This window comes from Narcine bancroftii, chromosome 3 (assembly GCF_036971445.1).
Source record: "Narcine bancroftii isolate sNarBan1 chromosome 3, sNarBan1.hap1, whole genome shotgun sequence".
NCBI classification, from domain to species: domain Eukaryota; kingdom Metazoa; phylum Chordata; class Chondrichthyes; order Torpediniformes; family Narcinidae; genus Narcine; species Narcine bancroftii.
The window spans coordinates 305173683-305192613 of record NC_091471.1 but is presented as its reverse complement, the minus strand read 5'-3'; the positions used below and the strand labels follow the sequence as shown (position 1 = coordinate 305192613).

General features: G+C 42.4%; 1 protein-coding gene across 19 annotated transcripts in view; it reads right to left on the bottom strand.

Moving 5' to 3' along the window:
• The window catches only part of LOC138759021 (receptor-type tyrosine-protein phosphatase S-like), a 449917-nt gene that overhangs the window by 15376 nt on the left and 415610 nt on the right, over positions 1 to 18931 (bottom strand). For all 19 annotated transcript variants that reach the window (XM_069928794.1, XM_069928793.1, XM_069928795.1 and 16 more), the window contains one exon: positions 16684 to 16809. In XM_069928794.1, the coding sequence (XP_069784895.1) occupies positions 16684 to 16809 (126 nt within the window). The remainder of the gene's footprint in view (positions 1 to 16683; positions 16810 to 18931) is intronic.

The following is an 18931-nucleotide window of genomic DNA, read 5'->3' as shown; positions in this document are numbered from 1 at the left end:
AGACCTCTTCTAGTATTGAGCCCATTACCTAGGCTGACACTCTAGTACAGAGTGTTAGAAGTCCTATCGTCTAACAGAGATGTCCCCTATCTGTCACTTAAGTGGATGCTAAAGATCCCCTGACACTGCGTGAAGTAGAACAACATTACCAAATACTTTATCTTGTCATGCATCTCATTAATTTTATGAGACTTTGCTCTGTACCTGTCTGTTGCCTACTCTATCACCCAACAATATTTACAACCTCCTCACTGTTGTAAAGTACCTCAGGATAGCTTGACGTCACTGAAACCACTGAAAATGTACAGGTCCTTTCCTCTTTCTCCTTTCTTTAAAATCAAGTACCTTAATAGACAGAGGGCCAAAACTGGATTGTATATTTTATTTTAGCAGGTACATGATCACATTTCAATTTTATCCAGAGAAGATTACACTGAAACTATTTCTGGGTGAAATCACTTCTGAGACAAGAATTAAACCTGGCCAATTTGTCCATGTATGCATGTCTAAAGGTTTCCTCAAGTCAGTCAAGTACCTTGAGAAGTAAAACAGGAAAATCTGTACACATCATGGTTGAAGTAAAAACACAATCCTGGAAAAACTCGGCCCCTCTCTCCCCTTCCTTTATATCTCCTTTTCTCTAGCTCTTTCTCTCTCCCCTTTCCTCCCCAGTGTGCATTTACAGAACCACCCCTCCCCCAATCAATACTCACCTTTCCTCTCCTGTCCTCCTAACTATGTCTAATTATGACCTTTTGCCTTTTAGCCAGTGCTCCTCCCCCCAGCCTTTCTTCCCTCCTCCCACAACCCCCCCCTCCCCAGCCTTTTATTCAGGCCACTGCCTGCTTTTTGCTCCTACCTTGTCGAAGGGCTCAGGCCTGAAGCATTGGTTCTATATCTTTACCTCCTATGGATGCTGCATGACCTGCTGAGTTCCTCCAGCAATTTTGTGTTTTTACCACAATCAAATTCTACCTAGATCCTTCTTGTGAATGATGCATTTGCAGCCACAGGCATTCTAAAGAACTGATATCACTGAGATATGTGATATGTTTTGGGAAGTTATTTTACCAAACTTTTGTCTGGCCTGTTCTCTTCTGGGGAGTCATTGTTACTTGACTATCAGTATCTCACTGAAGGATCTTTCTGAGTGGTTGCCGGAGACCTCTATCAAGACCCCCAATTGGCTGCACATCATTGCAGAGGGAGATCGTGAAATTATTACATGAACTTCTGTGAAGAAAAGGTAACATCTCACATGTGACCATAAGGGCTGCCCTTAAACAAGCTAACTCCACCCTCTTAATGAGCAGGAAGGGTTTCCTCTCAATGTGCAGATGACTGTGGACAATGGGAAGGATTTCATCATGGCAAATGTCATGGTTTTGGGAGCACACACGACTCCTTCTCCCTAAAGGATTCCCAAGTACTCCTATCTCTGCTCCTGTGTCTGATGGTCTCATTGGGGAGAAGGCAGGATGGTAAATCAAGTTCAATGGGCCAAATAGCCTAATTCTCCTCCAATGCCTATGGCATTTGCAAGAATCAGAGCTGCTCCGAGGGACAGATCCAAGGGAACAAAGGCTATCTTCCACTTTCCTGGCCACTCACACCAGTGCGACAGTAGAAATAATGAGAGCCATGCATGAATTAGGATTAAAATGGAAGATAGCACTTTAATGTCCATACCATCTTTCTCAGTGTCCACACCCAGTTGGACATAGAAGGTGTGGAATAATTCGTTTTTTATTTATGCAGATTGCCAAACACCTACTCTCAGTTTATAGGTCTAAACTTGAACATCCTGTAGCCAACCACTTTACCCCCCCCCCCCCCCACCCCAACTCTCCCCACAGTGACCTCACCCTTATCCATTGTCAGGGCAAGGTCAACTGTAATGAGGAGCAGTACATCATGTTCCTCCTGGTCAACGAAATGGCATGAGCATGGATCTTCCTAGTTTTAGGTAATGCCCATCCCATCCAATTCCAACATTTCCATTTCTTCTTTACCTAGTCCTGTACTTTTATGAAAGAATATACTGAACAAAGGGTTTATGAATTAGGTAAGAAAATACAGTACTTGCCTTGTAACTTGAAGGGAACCTAACATGAGTTTCTAACATGAGTAACTAGCCCCACAAAGAATGTAGTAAAAGAACTAAGAGTAAGGACACCCTGACATTTCCCAATCATTTGCAGACAACACAAAGAAACATATTGTTGTGAAAACAGGGAACATCAGCTGTGTGAGACTTGTAGGATCTCACACAGATCCTTTTCCAAAGGTGTAAAAAATGGGATGAATATTTTGTATGCTTTGAGTAGGAATCAGTGTAGAAAATGAGTTACTAAATTCTTTCTTAGCATTAACAAGGCTGAATAAAGAAAACTGTTGTATGCTTAATTGGTTCTGCTTTTTATTACCGTGTGGGCTGACTTTCACACTTTCTATCTCTCCCCCCTCAACTCTCTCTCCAACGTTTCTTCCTCTCCCCCATAATAGTTTCTCCCTCTGCATGTCTATCCACCTAACACACCCATATCATCTCTGGGCCCCACACCCACCCCCCCCCCACAATTTTAGAAACGTAATTCTAACTTAGTCTTGATAAAGGGTTCAGATTTGAAACGTTATCTGACCATTCCTACCCATGGATGCAGTCTGACCTGCTGAGTTCTTCCAGCAATTCTCTGTCTGCAGTTTTTGCATTTCTCTTTATAAGAGTATTTTAGCGTGCATGTTGGGTGCCCACTAATCAGTTATGGAGTCTTTGCCATCGTGTACTTCCTGCTGCACATAGTTGCCAATTGAAAGTATCTGTTGCTGATGGTAAACCTTGGAGCCCGAAAGCCTTGAGGCAGGGTCTAGAGCAGCTCCACAGCAGCTGAAGAATCATGGGAAGCCTGGCTTCCCTGTCTCCTCTGAGGCACAGTGTAGGGCGGGGTGGAGGAGCAATCTTCCTCTAATTTTTAAAGTCAGTGTGCGTAAAAATAGTGTTGTGCACATTTTTGTCAAAAGTATTTGTCCACTGAATGCTTGTGCAAATGTAAACTTGAAACTGTTTCAAGATCATTTTGGCACAGCCTGTTTCTGTGGCTAATAAAACTGTATTGACGTGTTTTAATATAATACAAGTGCTTATTTAACCGACTAACTAGCTAACAGAGACAGCTATGAGATTATTTTCAATAAGTATAATTATTAATTACTACATTATTTTAGGTAACTAACCTTTGGGCACTGGTTGAAAACGAGTGTGCATGCACACCTTAGAGGGAAGAGTTGCGGGGTGGGGGGGGGGGGCGGAGAGGTGGAGGAGAAATGGCTGAGCTCTCTCAGGTGCTGCTCTCAGTGCTTGTTTCTGGATACAAACCAGCCAACCACCCACATCAAACTGGATCTTGGTCAATCTTTCTCAAGGGGACAAAATTACGCGAGCTGCACAGCAACTCAGGTGTGATTCTGCTCATCTGTAAGGAGTTTGAACGTTCTCCTTGTGACCATGTGGGTTTCCTCTGGATGGTCCAGTTTCCTTTCACATACGGGGTTCAAGGGTTAATTGGCCACGTGGGTGTAATTGCGTGGTACGGGCTAGTGCTGTATCTCCAATTTAAATTAAAATGTAGTCATCTTCTAATTTACCTCTAACACCCACCTAATCAAAAGGTAACAATTACTCCAGCAAGTTTATTGCGCTGGACATATTTAATTAAACTGCACAAATCCAGTATTCCTCTTATTTGGTATTTGATTTGGAATTGTGCAATGCAATTTGTGCCCTTACTTGAAAGGATGTCAGATCAAAACTCTTACATTAAATCACCAAAATTCACCCAGTTTAGGAAAATGTGATAATTGAAGAGCTGAAGAGCTGATGATTAATCATGATGACCTAATTCTCCCATCCCCCCCACCACCGAACTGTTAAACTATTGTACGATGCAACATGCCACTAAATCTGTCAGCATTCTAACAGAAGGTTACACACGGAAGTCTGCAGATGCTGTGATTGTAGTAAAAAGGAGGAAAAACCCAACACCCAACCCCAACCAACCAATTTTCCCCTGCAACTGCTGCATCCGTGTCTGCCTGTCCCGCATCGGACTTGTCAGCCACAAACGAGCCTGCAGCTGATGTGGACATTTACCCCCTCCATAAATCTTCGTCCGCGAAGCCAAGCCAAAGAAAGAAGAAGTAAAAACACAAAAGCGTGGGAGGAACTCAGCCGGTTTCGCAATGTCCACAGGAGGTAGAGATAAATAACCGATGTTTCGGACCTGAGTCCTTCTTCAAGGTATGAGCACAAAGAAGACAGGCACCTGAATTAAAAGGCTGGGGGAGAAGGGAAGAAAGAGCAGCGGGAGGGGCACAGGCCAACAGGCAAGAGGTAATATTTGGAGATGGAAAGGTGAGAATTGATCGGGGGAAAGGGTAGCTTCGTGAATACAGAGCTGGAGGAAAGGAGTGTGACATTCTCCCATTTTTCTGTTCATTTTATTTGAGCGGGGCTGTCCCTTTAAGAGAACAGATTTAACAACCTGCCTGCAGGATTTGAAGTGACTGTGAAACGAGCAGCAAGTTTTAAACATCATGTTCATTTTACTGGGCACATTTTCAGAGTCAACACAGAAGCCCTGGAGAAGCCAGGTGCAAAGACCATGTGACCAGCTTCTTAAAAAGACAGTGCATCATTTGTTCAGGAGGCAATTTTAAGGAGGCAGCACAAGAGTAATAAGTTCTTCAACCTCCTTTGTGGGATTGAGAAACCCACTTGGCCTCATTGTGTGTTTATAGACAAATTATCAGAGTTCCTCCTGTTAGTTTAGAGAGATTAGAGACCACTTAAACTGACCCATGAAAAGTGTTAAAGTTGCAGAAGAAATACTGCACTCTACTTCAACCGATCCAAGAAAAGGGTTCTAACTGCAGAAGAAGGTACTGGTCTGAAAAGGACATTTCTCTAAAGCACCTCAACAAGGGTGTCGTGAGTAATTAGCGTTCTGCCAGCCCTGGTCTCTGACACCCACTTCAGGAACTACTAACTTCATCCTAAAGCCTGCGTGTCTCACCTTTTTAAGGCCCGTGTGTCTCGACCATCTCAAAGCCTACGTGTCACATCAATTTCAAACCCTCGTGTCCTCACTGAATTTCTGAAACCGAATTTTGAACTACCTTCCGAGAATTAAGTCTTGAGGTGTAGTGGCTTGGGGTGTTCCACAAACACACCAATATATTCGCGCATAGTTAAAGTTAGATAATTGTATCTAAATTTAGTTTAGATAAGTTAGTTAAATTAGATTAGGTGTGATATCATTGTTGGATATTAATTAAAGATATTATTTTAAATATAACACTGTCTGGGCTAATTTTTATTTTTGCTATATGTAACAAGGAGACAGAGGGAAAGGGAGAGAGAGTTAGAGGAAAGGAGAAATAGGGGAAGGGAGAGACGGGGGAGACACTAACAGAAACTGGATAAATTGATGTTAATGCTATAGGCTCAGAAACAACCTTGAACGTTGATCATTCTTTATTTTGATGGGCTGATTGATATGTTTTTGTCAGGATATTACAATGATAATCTCTGAATACCTTTATCTTAAGCCATTTGGATTCCTATTTTTTACTTTATTATGTGAACATTCTCTTTGCAATCGAGTGATTTCAGGAAATGAACATGTTTAATAAAAATGTTAAGCTCAGTGTAATAATTCCCTCCTCTCAACTCCAGTGAAGCATATGGTTACTTAACATCATGTACATTTCCTCCTCTCACTGAGCCCCATACCTTTGGAGATACCACCATCATAAAGGTAGGTCATCTACTGATGACTGACGCCAAATCTGTAAACGTATTATGGAAGATTAACATGATTATTACAAATCTGCAGCTCCTGATATAGTTTTTTTTAAAAATTCAAGTGCACTAGGACCTGGTACTTGTCCATTATAAGGATGCAATCTGTTTGTTTTCCCTTTCCTCATTTGAATTACACCCCTATCGGCCTGTATTAGGATCAACAATCAACTAAGCAATTTCAAGGTTCATTGTTACTCAAATACATAAAAATGGAATAAACATGATGTACTTCAACTTTTGTCTGCCGTAAGGCAAACAGAGCATTGCCCAGCACTCTTAATAATAAGAGAAAGAGAATGAAGGAGTTGCCCTTCTGAAACACTGTCTGTGGATTCACTTCTAGAGCTCCTGCAGTCTCTGTGGCCACACAGACTCTAGTTCAAACAATCTGCAACCTGATCTCCAGGTCAAAACCACTGACAGAATCAAAAAACCTTCAGTGACCAGAGCGCTTCGGGAATCCTTCTTCTTGTTGCCCTTAGCACCCCCTTCTTGTTGCCCTTAGCACCCCCTTGTCTTCTGGTTCCAATAAAGAGACCATCTCCAGCAGCCCGCATCCTGTGTGGGTCCTTCAGCCGCCGAGCCTTTCGCTGGTCCGCTGCCATTTTCACCTTTTTCTCCCATGCTTCTTTCCTTTATCTTTCTTCATTGTCCAAGATATCTCATCCTGTGTGGGTCCTTCAGCCGCCGAGCCTTTCGCTGGTCCGCTGCCATTTTCACCTTTTTCTCCCATGCTTCTTTCCTTTATCTTTCTTCATTGTCCAAGATATCTCATCCTGTGTGGGTCCTTCAGCCGCCGAGCCTTTCGCTGGTCCGCTGCCATTTTCACCTTTTTCTCCCATGCTTCTTTCCTTTATCTTTCTTCATTGTCCAAGGTATCTCATCCTGTGTGGGTCCTTCAGCCGCCGAGCCTTTCGCTGGTCCGCTGCCATTTTCACCTTTTTCTCCCATGCTTCTTTCCTTTATCTTTCTTCATTGTCCAAGGTATCTCATCCTGTGTGGGTCCTTCAGCCGCCGAGCCTTTCGCTGGTCCGCTGCCATTTTCACCTTTTTCTCCCATGCTTCTTTCCTTTATCTTTCTTCATTGTCCAAGATATCTCATCCTGTGTGGGTCCTTCAGCCGCCGAGCCTTTCGCTGGTCCGCTGCCATTTTCACCTTTTTCTCCCATGCTTCTTTCCTTTATCTTTCTTCATTGTCCAAGATATCTCCTGCGAGCTGTGTCAGACCCAGGGTTGAACTTGGTTCTTTTCTGGGTTGTGTGATTGAAAACCACGTCAGGCATAGACCAGTTGCGGCATTAAAGAGGAAAAACAATTCTGTTTCTCTTTGGGACTGCAGAGGTATTTTTCAGTTCATCAATGGTCCTTCTCTCTCTGAAATTTAGAGCACTCCTCCACAGAACAATAGCCTGGTCTACCAACAGCAGAGGAGCATGGGCCAGGTGGTGAACATCACACTTCTATGGTGCTTTGAACCATCCCAATGATACTGTTGATAAACAGCAGAATCCAATTGCAGCTAGTAGATATGTCACAGTTAATCCCATTTCTGATGCTGAAAGGCTGAGAAAGTATTGCTGCCTGTTATTCCACAAATAAAACTAAGGGATTTTAACCATATAACCATTTACGGCGCGGAAACAGGCCACGTCGGCCTTTCGAGTCCGCACCGGTTCACTAGAACAACTCCACTAGCTCAAACCTCCCGCTCACCGCCAATAACCCTCTCACCTCCGTGTAGTTTTGTTGTCTTAACCTTCATTGAGAGATCTGCTAATTCATTCACATACTGTTGACAGGGTATATCTCAGTCTAATGAAAAATTTTATATCTGCGATTTTGTGTTTGGAGTATCCACATATTAAATAAAGGAGTCTATTTTAACTTTGCTTCTACAGAGTTGGAGTTGCAGAAAATGAATTTTCAACGACATGTCACACTTCATGGTTTTGTATCCTTGAAGAAGACCTGACAGAAAGCGCAGAATCTCAGGTAAGAAGTGGCGTCCTGCCTGCCCCGCCACACGCCATCACCTGGTGGGGTGGGGGGGGTGGAGTGGGATTGGGATGGAGGACGGCAATGCTCCTCCGGACAGCTCCTCCGGGCATGCAACACCAACACTACAAATTGATTTTTAGATTAAGAATTTAAATATAAAAAGATAATTCATTTATTAATGATGGACTTTTTTGATTGAGTGTTCTGATTTAATAATTTGCATTAAAATATATGAATTTTTTTGGAAAATTTAATTTAAAAGTTTTCCATACGTGTAATAATTAACATCCTGAATGGTTAGATATCATGTTTCGAACAGTCCAGCACTTGTTGGCATTGAGCCCTGAATTAGGCACTCACTTCCACTCATCTTCATTCTCCCTGGCCACAGTGGTCACATAAGGTGAACTGATGTAATGGTACGATGCCAAACTCAATAATCCAGAGAATGTTAACCTTATTGTTTAAAATGAAATAATCAGAACAACTAAATTTTATGACATTTTAAAATTGGGCTGAGGCTTTAGATGGCACTGGTCAGACCCCATTGGAAGATTGTGAGCAGTTTTGGGCCCCAAATCTAAGGAAGAATGTGCTGACATTGAAGAGGGTACAGAGAAAAGAAAAAAAAAGAGGAGGGTACAGAGGAGGTTAACAAAAATGAACCTGGGGATGAGGAGCGTTTAATGGCTCTGGGCCTGTACTCACTGTAATTTGGATGAAGGGGAGTTCATTGAGCTCACCAAAAGACAAAGGAGGAAAAACCCAACACCCAACCCCAACCGACCAATTTTCCCTTGCAACCACTGCAACCGTGTCTGCCTGTCCCGTATCGGACTTGTCAGCCACAAACGAGCCTGCAGCTGATGTAGACATTACCCCTCCATAAATCTTCGTCCGCGAAGCCAAGCCAAAGACTGAATATTGAAAGGCCTGCATAGACCAGATGCAGAGATGTTCCCAGGTAACATTAACTTATTATTGGGAGAGTCCAGGAGCGATGGGCACAGCCTCAGGATAAAAGGACTTCCCTTTAGGACAGAGATGAGAAAGAATTTGTTTTGTCAGTGGGTGGGGAATCTGTGGAGGCCAAATCAGTGGGCACATTTAAAGAGGAAGTTGAGATGTTCTTGATCAGCGAGGGCATCAAAGGTTATGGGGAGAAGGCAGGAGAATGGGGTTGAGAAGCCATGATCTAATAATATAGCAGTCTATATTCTGGTTCTATATCTTAGGGTCTAAGATACCTGAACAAACATTCAAGTAAGGATATGTGGATTACTCTTTCTGGTTTGAATTACTTTAACATTAGTCACTATCTATTTAAAATAAATGATTTGCCACTGAAAAGACTGTGAGGACAAAATCTAATCTCCAGAGTCTACCTCCACAAAACATCTCCTCATGGATTAACAATTTTATTGAAAACACAAATAGATTTTGTCTTGTCCACTGACCTCTGAGAAAAACAATGTAAATCCAAATTTGAGGTTAGAGGCTACAAGACCTCCGATCTGAATCAAGACTTTGGTTTAATACTCCCAGTAAATTAAAATCTAAATGGAGACTTTTGAAAAGCAATCTGTAAGAGTATATTAAACCATTTTAGTGAATAATTCTATTTTTGAAGTGTCTCTTTGAGTATAATTAGTTTACAGTTTTGGTTCACAATAACATCATTCAGATAGGTAAAACATGCTTTCAACTGCAGTTATTTTTAAGTATTGATTCTGAGTTTGTTTAATGCATGCGGCATTGATGGAAAATAAATTGCTTCAATGCATTCAGTGCTTAGTCAGAGTGAAGCACTAAACTTGGACTATGCAATGAATTACTTCTAGAGTATGGCAGCTCTAGTTTGTAGGCAATGTTTTGTACTGACAAGGACCATAGGCAGTGAAGGAATGATTCACAAAGGAGATAATGAGGGTGAGATTCCCTCACCATGCTTAATCTCTGTGAATTCTGTCAATGAGTGCAAAAGCCAATGTATTATTAATGAAATCACAAGTTTTGGGACTACTGATTTGCAATTTGTTTCGGTTTTGCTTGGGAGGCCCAGTAATGGAAAGTATAATCTTGCGCAGTTCAGACCCTTGAATAATGGCAATGCTTTGAAGATCATCTTTACCTGATTTTCACATGAGATCACACAAGGTACAGGAGCAGAAGTAGGCCCATTGAGTCCACTCTGCCATCCTGATCACGAGCTGACCCATCCTCCCACTCAGCTTTCTCTCCGTAACCCTTGGTGCCCTGACTAATCCAATCTCTGTCAATCTCTGCCTTAAGTACACCCAATGACCTCGCTTCCACAGCCACCTTTGGCAAGAAGATCCACAGACTCATGACTCTCTGGCTAAAGAAATGTTTCCGCATCTCTTTTATCCTGAAGTTATGCCCTCTTGTCCTAGAATCCCTTGTATGAGATTCATCCTCATTCTTCTGTACTTTCAGTACAGTCCAATAGCTGACAATTATTCTTCAGATACTAACTCTTTCATTCCTGGTATCATTCTAGTAAATCTTCACTGAACCCTCTCCAACGTCATAAGTTTTATCACTTTTGCCATAACATATAACATAACAATTACAGCACGGAAACAGGCCATTAGGCCCTTCTAGTCCGCACCGAACCAAACACCCCTTTCTAGTCCCACCTCCCTGCACAATGCCCATAACCCTCCATCTTCTTCTCATCCATATACCTGTCCAACCTTTTCTTAAATAATACAATTGACTCCGCCACCACTATTTCTCCCGGAAGATCATTCCACACGGAATGAGTAAAGAAGTCTCTGAGTAAAGAAGTTCCCCCTCATGTTACCTCTGAGTAAAGAAGTTCCCCCTCATGTTACCTCTAAACCTCTGCCCCTTAATTCTTAACTCATGTCCTCTTGTTTGCAAGATTTTATTTTTTGGTTTTGATGGACATGGCAGGACTGATGTCAACCTATTAATAGCCTGGAATCATTGAGATAAAAAAATATAGCTGATCTTAGACGTGATATAATGAAAGCAAACACAATATTTTTATTTATGGGTTTGCGTAACTGACGTGAATGCCAACGTGAAACTAGACCTTTCAGAGGATGTGGAAATGCCCGGAGGACTGAAGATGCTGGCGTCTGAAGCTAAATACAGTCTCCTGGAGGAACTCAGCAGGTCGAGCAGCATCAGTGGGAGAAAAAGGTTGACATTTCCAGCCAAAACAAAGAACAAAGAAAGGGAGCTTCTGAACTTTACACAGTACATTTATAATCTGCATTAAGGGCATGGCTGTTTAATATTCTCTTAGATCTGTTTTAAGGGAGCAAGGTCAAAGTCCACAAAAGAAGTTTTGTGGTGTGAGGAAGAGCAAATGGTTATCATGTACCACAAAATAAATAACATTGTATATTTCCAAGAAATGTAAACCTCCATCATTTTTTTCCTTTCCCCTCCTACAATCTAGAGACTGATTAAGAATTCAGTGCAAATATTATGCAGACATCAGTGTAAATAATGGGGAACACTCGTGCTTTAATCCAGTTACCTTTATGCCTCTTGTTCAAGCATTAGAAAAAACTGATTGTCCCATTTCCATGGTTTTATACAATCCTTTTCCTGCATTTTTTTTTATCATGACATAAACATTGTTACTTGATAAGATAAAGATTCCCATTTAAAGTCACAATTCAAATCGAATGATATACATTTTCTCTCTTAACTGAGTATTGTATAATACGGTACTGAAACAGTCCATTCAAACAGGACTATGCAGGTAATTATGCTGTATGTGATCCAAAGAGCAACACTTAATATTCCGCCTGGGCTCTCTCCGACTGGTTGGCATTAATAGCGACTGCTCCAGTTTCAGCTAGACCATACTCCGTTCTCCCTCTCTTCCTTATTCCTCTGTCTCCTTCCCTCCAACTCTCCACCCTTCCCTCTCCATTCACAGAGCTATCCCCTCTCTACCGGTTAGCCGTTGTGCCATCCCTCCCTTATCCATTAATGACCTTCTGCCTCCCCCTGCCACCCCCCCACCCGACTATTTAATTCAGACACCAATCTACATTTTGCTCAAGGGCTTGATAAAGGGCTTAAGCCCAAAACGTTGGTTCTAGATCTTTACTAAATAAAGTACACTATTTGACCTGCTGAGTTTCTCCAGTATTGTGTTTTTACTTCAATCACGGAGTCTGCAAACTTTTGTGTTTTACTCCAATTCATCATCTTTTTACCTCTTCCTTTTAAACATAACTCTGATTCCAGATTTGAAATATGAGGAAGTCAAGGGTCCTTGACTTTCTCATTGGAAGACCACAGTCAATACGAATGGGAAACAACGTCTCCTCCTCATTGATGATCTATACATGCCCACCCCAAGGATGCGTGCTTAGCCCACTGCTCTACTCATTATACATCCATGACTGTGGCCAGGTACAATTCCAATGCCATCTTCAAGTTTGCCGATGTCACCACAGTTGTCGGCAGAATCACAAACGGCAATGAGGAAGCGTACAGAAGGGAGATAGATCAGCTCGTTGAATGGTGTAACAACAACAACCTTGTGCTCAATATTAACAAAACCAAGGAGATGATTGTGGACTTTAGGAGGAAGTCAGAGAACATGACCCAGTCCTCAGTAGTGGACAGCCCTGGGTGTCAACATCTCTGAGGATCTGTCTTGGAGCCTCCGTGTTGATGCAATCACAAAGGCTCACCAGTGGCTATACTTTGTGAGGTGTCTGAGAAGGTTCGGTATGTCACCGAAGACTTCTAAAGGTGTACCGTGGACAGCATTCTGCATCACTGCCTGGTATGGAGGTGCCAACTCTCAGGACAAGAATAAACTCCAGAGGATTGTTAACTTGGCCTGTGACATCACAGGCATCAGACCACTCCATTGAGGACATCTACATGAGGCAGTGTCTTAAAAAAACAACCTCTATCCTTAAAGACCCCCAACATTCAGGACATGCCCTCTTCACTCTGCTACCATCAGGGAAATGGTACAGGAGCTTAAAGATGAGCATTCAATGGCACAAGGACAGCTTCTTCCCCGCTGCCATCAGATTCCTGAATTATCAATGAACCAAAGACACTGCCTTACTTTTCCTGCACTAATATTGTTATTATATATTTTATCTCTTCTTTCTTTGGCTTGGCTTCGCGGACGAAGATTTATGGAGGGGGTAAAAAGTCCACGTCAGCTGCAGGCTCGTTTGTGGCTGACAAGTCCGATGCGGGACAGGCAGACACGGTTGCAGGGGAAAATTGGTTGGTTGGGGTTGGGTGTTGGGTTTTTCCTCCTTTGCCTTTTGTCAGTGAGGTGGGCTCTGCGGTCTTCTTCAAAGGAGGTTGCTGCCCGCCAAACTGTGAGGCGCCAAGATGCACGGTTTGAGGCGATATCAGCCCACTGGCGGTGGTCAATGTGGCAGGCACCAAGAGATTTCTTTAGGCAGTCATTGTACCTTTTCTTTGGTGCACCTCTGTCACGGTGGCCAGTGGAGAGCTCGCCATATAACACGATCTTGGGAAGGCGATGGTCCTCCATTCTGGAGACGTGACCCACCTAGCGCAGCTGGATCTTCAGCAGCGTGGACTCGATGCTGTCGACCTCTGCCATCTCGAGTACTTCGACGTTAGGGATGAAAGCGCTCCAATGAATGTTGAGGATGGAGCGGAGACAACGCTGGTGGAAGCGTTCTAGGAGCCGTAGGTGATGCCGGTAGAGGACCCATGATTCGGAGCCGAACAGGAGTGTGGGTATGACAACGGCTCTGTATACGCTTATCTTTGTGAGGTTTTTCAGTTGGTTGTTTTTCCAGACTCTTTTGTGTAGTCTTCCAAAGGCGCTATTTGCCTTGGCGAGTCTGTTGTCTATCTCATTGTCGATCCTTGCATCTGATGAAATGGTGCAGCCGAGATAGGTAAACTGGTTGACCGTTTTGAGTTTTGTGTGCCCGATGGAGATGTGGGGGGGCTGGTAGTCATGGTGGGGAGCTGGCTGATGGAGGACCTCAGTTTTCTTCAGGCTGACTTCCAGGCCAAACATTTTGGCAGTTTCCGCAAAACAGGACGTCAAGCGCTGAAGAGCTGGCTCTGAATGGGCAACTAAAGCTAAAGCTTTACTTTTTATAGAAATGTCATAAGATGGTTATAATATGTATGTTGCTCTATGACGCTGCCACAAAAACACCGAACTTCATGACTTGTTCATAACTATAAATCCTGATTCTGAACTATCCCTGAAACATTCTTGGTTATTTAAGTTACTTAATATAAATTATTTGACCTTGAAGCCTTGGCAACATTTGGTCAGTTGATTTTGCTTTTCTTTGAGACCAACATTAACTCATTTTTTTTGGACCTCAAGATTTTCCAAATTATTTTTTTCTACAGTCCAAGCTCTTTAAGAATCAAAGCTTAGCGTTGTTAACAACACTTGTACCGGCACAGATGCCTACTCGTTGGTGAGACTTGACTCTTGGTTTTCAAGAGTTCATGCTCTGGTGCTTATTGTGGCCCAGAGTTCTGAGAACTAATACTTGCCCCTGCCTCATCAGGCAGATCTCATCCAATCCTGGACAAGCAAGGAGCATCGCTGTCCATTTGCAACCGGTCAGCAAAAGTGATGCGCCATCGATGAGCAGAATGGCAGAGAGCTTGAGCTTGGAAACAGCCACCTTGAATGGATGGCAGCTATTTTTTATCCTGACGGCTGCTAAGATTTCCTAATCAACATGTAAATCAGGTTCTTAAATTGTTGAAACTGTCATTTGCCAGATGTGGCAGAGACAGATTTTTTTCCTCTGTCATTGAGAATGTCTGGCCCACTCTCATCCGAGGAATCACTCAGATTAAATTCAAAGATTATTTTTAAATAACTGTGATCTGACTTCATGTTACTTCTTTTAAATAAAGGTTACTGATGAAAGGTTTAATTTTTATTCTTAATTTCGACACACCACAGGAACAGGCCCCTCCAGCTCAAGAGCCAATGCTGCGCAATTACACCCAATTGTCATACAACTCCCATACATTTTGAAGAGTGGGAAGAAACCCTAGCTCAGACATGGGAGAACAAACTCCTTACAGAGCGTGCTGGTTTCGAACCTGGGTCTGTATAAGAATTGCAGTAATTGCTATGCTAACTTTTGAAAATCTATTCAAAATACCTGCATTTTCAAACTGCGATATTTGCACACAAGTAACTTGAAGCATGGAAGATCTTCAGGCGTCACAGTTAGCATAGCGCTTAGGACAACGCCATTGACCCGGGCTCAAATCCAGCACAGTCTGCATAGGTTTCGTCTCCCCCCGCCCTTTTTTTTTCCCAAAATATATTTATTGAGCATTAAAACAATGTTGTTCATGATATGCAGGTGTAGATTGTGCCCCCCCTTTTTTTTTTTAAACAGAAAAACCAACAGGCGATCCCACTCCTGACCACCTTGGTATCTTTGCTGACAGTACCGTCAGAATATTACAGATTATGCTAATACATACACCACACATTTAAACATTTACTCCGCAAGCACTCGCAATTCAGAGAAATAATGCATAATGGGTTGCCATTTATGTTAAAAAAAACATTGTGATGGGCCCTCTTTTTAAAAATTTGAAAATATTTTTCACACTATGAACCATATTGACCAAAATACACATAAACATTTCCCTCTTGAATATACACAGTGTCATTTTTCTCCCCTTTCTCCCCCCCTCCCTTCCCTCCCTCCTTCCCACCCCCCCCTCCCCACCCACTAAATGTTCGATTTCCTCTCCCCCTTCAAAACAACGTGTTGGGGTGTAGGTTAATTGGGTGTAATTGGGCAGGAAGGGCTTGTGGACCAGAGGGGCTGTTACTACGCTGTATGTCTAAATTTAAAATCTTTTTTAGGATGGATGTAGAGAAGACGTTTCCCCATGCAGGATAATCTAAAACTAAGGATCAATATTTTTTTTATTTTTCACACTATGAACCATATTAAACAAAATACACACAAACATTTCCCTCTTGAATATACACAGTGTCATTTTCTCCCCTTCCCCCCCTCCTTCCCACCCCCCCTCCCCACCCACTAAACGTTCGGTTTCCTCTCCTCCTTCAAATTGACCAAAATACACATAAACATTTCCCTCTTGAATATACAGTGTCATTTTCTCCCCTTTTCCCCCCTTCCTCCTTCATCCCCCCCCTCCCCACCCACTCAAGGATCAATATTTAAAACTAAAAGGATACCCTTTTATGACCAAAGTGAAGTGTTACTTCTTCCACGAGTCTTTGAAACTCTGCTTTTCATAGGGTAGAGGTAGTCAGATGGTTGGCAAATGTATAGGTGAATGATAATGGCAGATTATGTGGGAATACAGAGTTGAGGTCACAAACAGATCAGCCATGATCTTCTTAACTGGCACAGTGAGTGAAGATGAGGACTACATTTCTGATTGAGAAGACCATCAAATCTGACCTCTAGGCTTTGACCTACTTCTTCTGATTTGGGTGGATATTCAAATGGCAAAGGTGGGTTTCTGACATTTTCAACCTTGTGATGCACTGTAGTTGTGGTTTTATAACCTTTTATGATCGCTATGTTGTTAGATAGAATGAGCAATAAGTTCCAACGTCTGACAAAGGTCAAAATAGAGCATTACATTTTCCAGCAATGCTGTTCATCTTTTACATTCAAGATCATGATAAACCATCCTCATTATGCATTCCCCAAACCACTGCTACTTATGTTAGTATCCAGCAACCATTTTTTGAGACTTAATTCTTTTGGGACAGCAACTCCTGACACCAACAGTGAAAAGACGAAGATTGAACTACTCACCCTTGCATCCGTGACTTTGAACTCACGAAGGATGTACTGCGGCATATTATACTCTGCCATTGGGTCCACAACAAAGTACTGATACCTGGCAGAACGTTCGGCTGGCCAGTACTGGTGACACTTCTCCTGTGAAATACACAATAGAGTTGCACATCAGTGATGGGCAACTGGGCCTTTCCGTAACTTAAAATCGTTTCCAAAGTAGTTCCTTATGTTGAGTGAAATGTTATTAGATGGGGTTGTGAGATGGGGTACAGCTCAAGGGTTTCAGGGTTCAATTCTAACCTATGGTGCTCTCTTTGTGGAGTTTTAATGTTCCATAATTGACTGTGTGGATTTCCCTAGGGTGCTCCAGTTTTCATCCACACCCTACAGACCTATGGGTTGGTAGGTTAAGTGAGTATTGTATATTGCTTCTGAAATACAGATGAATGGAAGAATCTGGAGGGGGGGGGGCAGGTGGGTGCGGAATTGATGGCAATGTTGGGAAATAAATTAAGGTAGGATTACTGAAAAAGTACATGACTGGTGGTGGTGGGCTGATCTCAATATGATTCGATGTTGGTGACTGACATAGTGAGGGTAACTGGCAGTAAGTGCCTAATCTCTTCTTGGGTTATTTTTCCATGGGATGTAGACATTCATTTCCAACCTAGATTGCTCGAGAAGATTGTGAATTCAGAGTATTGCTGGGTGTATTAAAATAGACCTTTCAAGCTTGAGTTTTCTTTGGACATTTACTCTTGTGTAGTTAGAAAGTCTTGGATGAAATTCAACCATCACAGATGGGAACAATTTCAGATGTTGAATTAATCTTCACTCAAGTCGAATCCCAGACTTTGCTTAGTTTAAAGGATCTCAACGAGAGAGGTAACACAGTTAGTTTCACTGTCCAGAAACAGAAAGCAGATTATTGTGCAGAGGGTATGGAGAGTCTGCAGAGAGATAGAGATAGGTTAAGTGAGTGGGCAAGGGTCTGGCAGATGGAGTATAATGTTGGTAAATGTACGGTTATCCACTTTGGAAGGAAAAATGGAAGATTGGGTTATTATTTAAATGGCAAGCGATTGCAGGATGCTGCCGTGCAGAAGGACTTGGGAGTGCTTGTGCATGAATCACTAAAGGTTGGTTTGCAGGTGCAGCAGGCTATCAAGAAGGGAAATGGAATGTTGGCCTTCATTGGTAAAGGGATTTAATTTAGGAGCAAGGAGGTTATGCTGCCATTGTACAAAGTACCATTGAGGCTGCATCTGGAGTAATGCATGCAGTTCTGGTCTCCTTAATTGATGAAGGATGTACTGGCTTTGGAGGGAATGCAGAGGAGGTTCACCAGGTTGACTCCAGAGATGAGGAGCAGATTGAGTTGTCTGGGACTGTACTCACTGGAATTTAGAAGAATGAGAAGGGATCATGTAGAAACGTATGCAATTATGAAGGCTTATACAAGATAGAAGTAAACAAGTTGTTCCCATCAGTGGGGTGAACTAGGGGACACAGCTTCAAGATTCAGGGAAGTAGATTTTAGGATGGAGATGGGTAGGAACTGCTTTTCCCAGAGGGTGGTGAAATTATGGAATTCACTACCCATTGAAGGAGTGGAGGAGACCTCAGTAGCTATATTTAAGTCGGTTGGATAGATTTTTACATAGATTTTTACATAGATCAGCCACGATCTCATTGAATGGCAGAGCAGGCTCGACGGGCCGTATGGCCTACTCCTATTTCTTATGTTCTTATCAGGAAAAGTTCCAAATCTAACTACTGCTAGTGCATTGATATGATCCAGGGCAGGACTAGAGTTAACAACTAGAGCACACATCCACTAAACATTTTGTCTTGATTTCAAGTCAATGTCCACACCTGAAGAATACTGATTTCACTTGCACCCAGGAAGAGTCATTGATTGTGAGAGGTGGAGAAAATTAAACTTATGAATGTTTATTTCATACAGAAATAAATTAGGCAGGGTGGTTCTGATTATATTTTGCAACATAAAGCAGCCTAGACCTGATCATCAGGTTCCAATCAAACGTTTAATCACTCCGTCGCTTCCGCATGTCTGATACCACTCCCCCCACACACTTCCTCATAAGCGTAGCTCTTATTAAAGGCTTATTATTGCTGTAAGGGAGAGTATTGGTTCTGCCTAGCGTTTTGAGATAAGACCTAAAGATATGTAGATAGAAAGATACATTGAGAGATAAGGTTGATAGATAAGTCAGTTATAGAAATAGAGTGAGGCCATTTG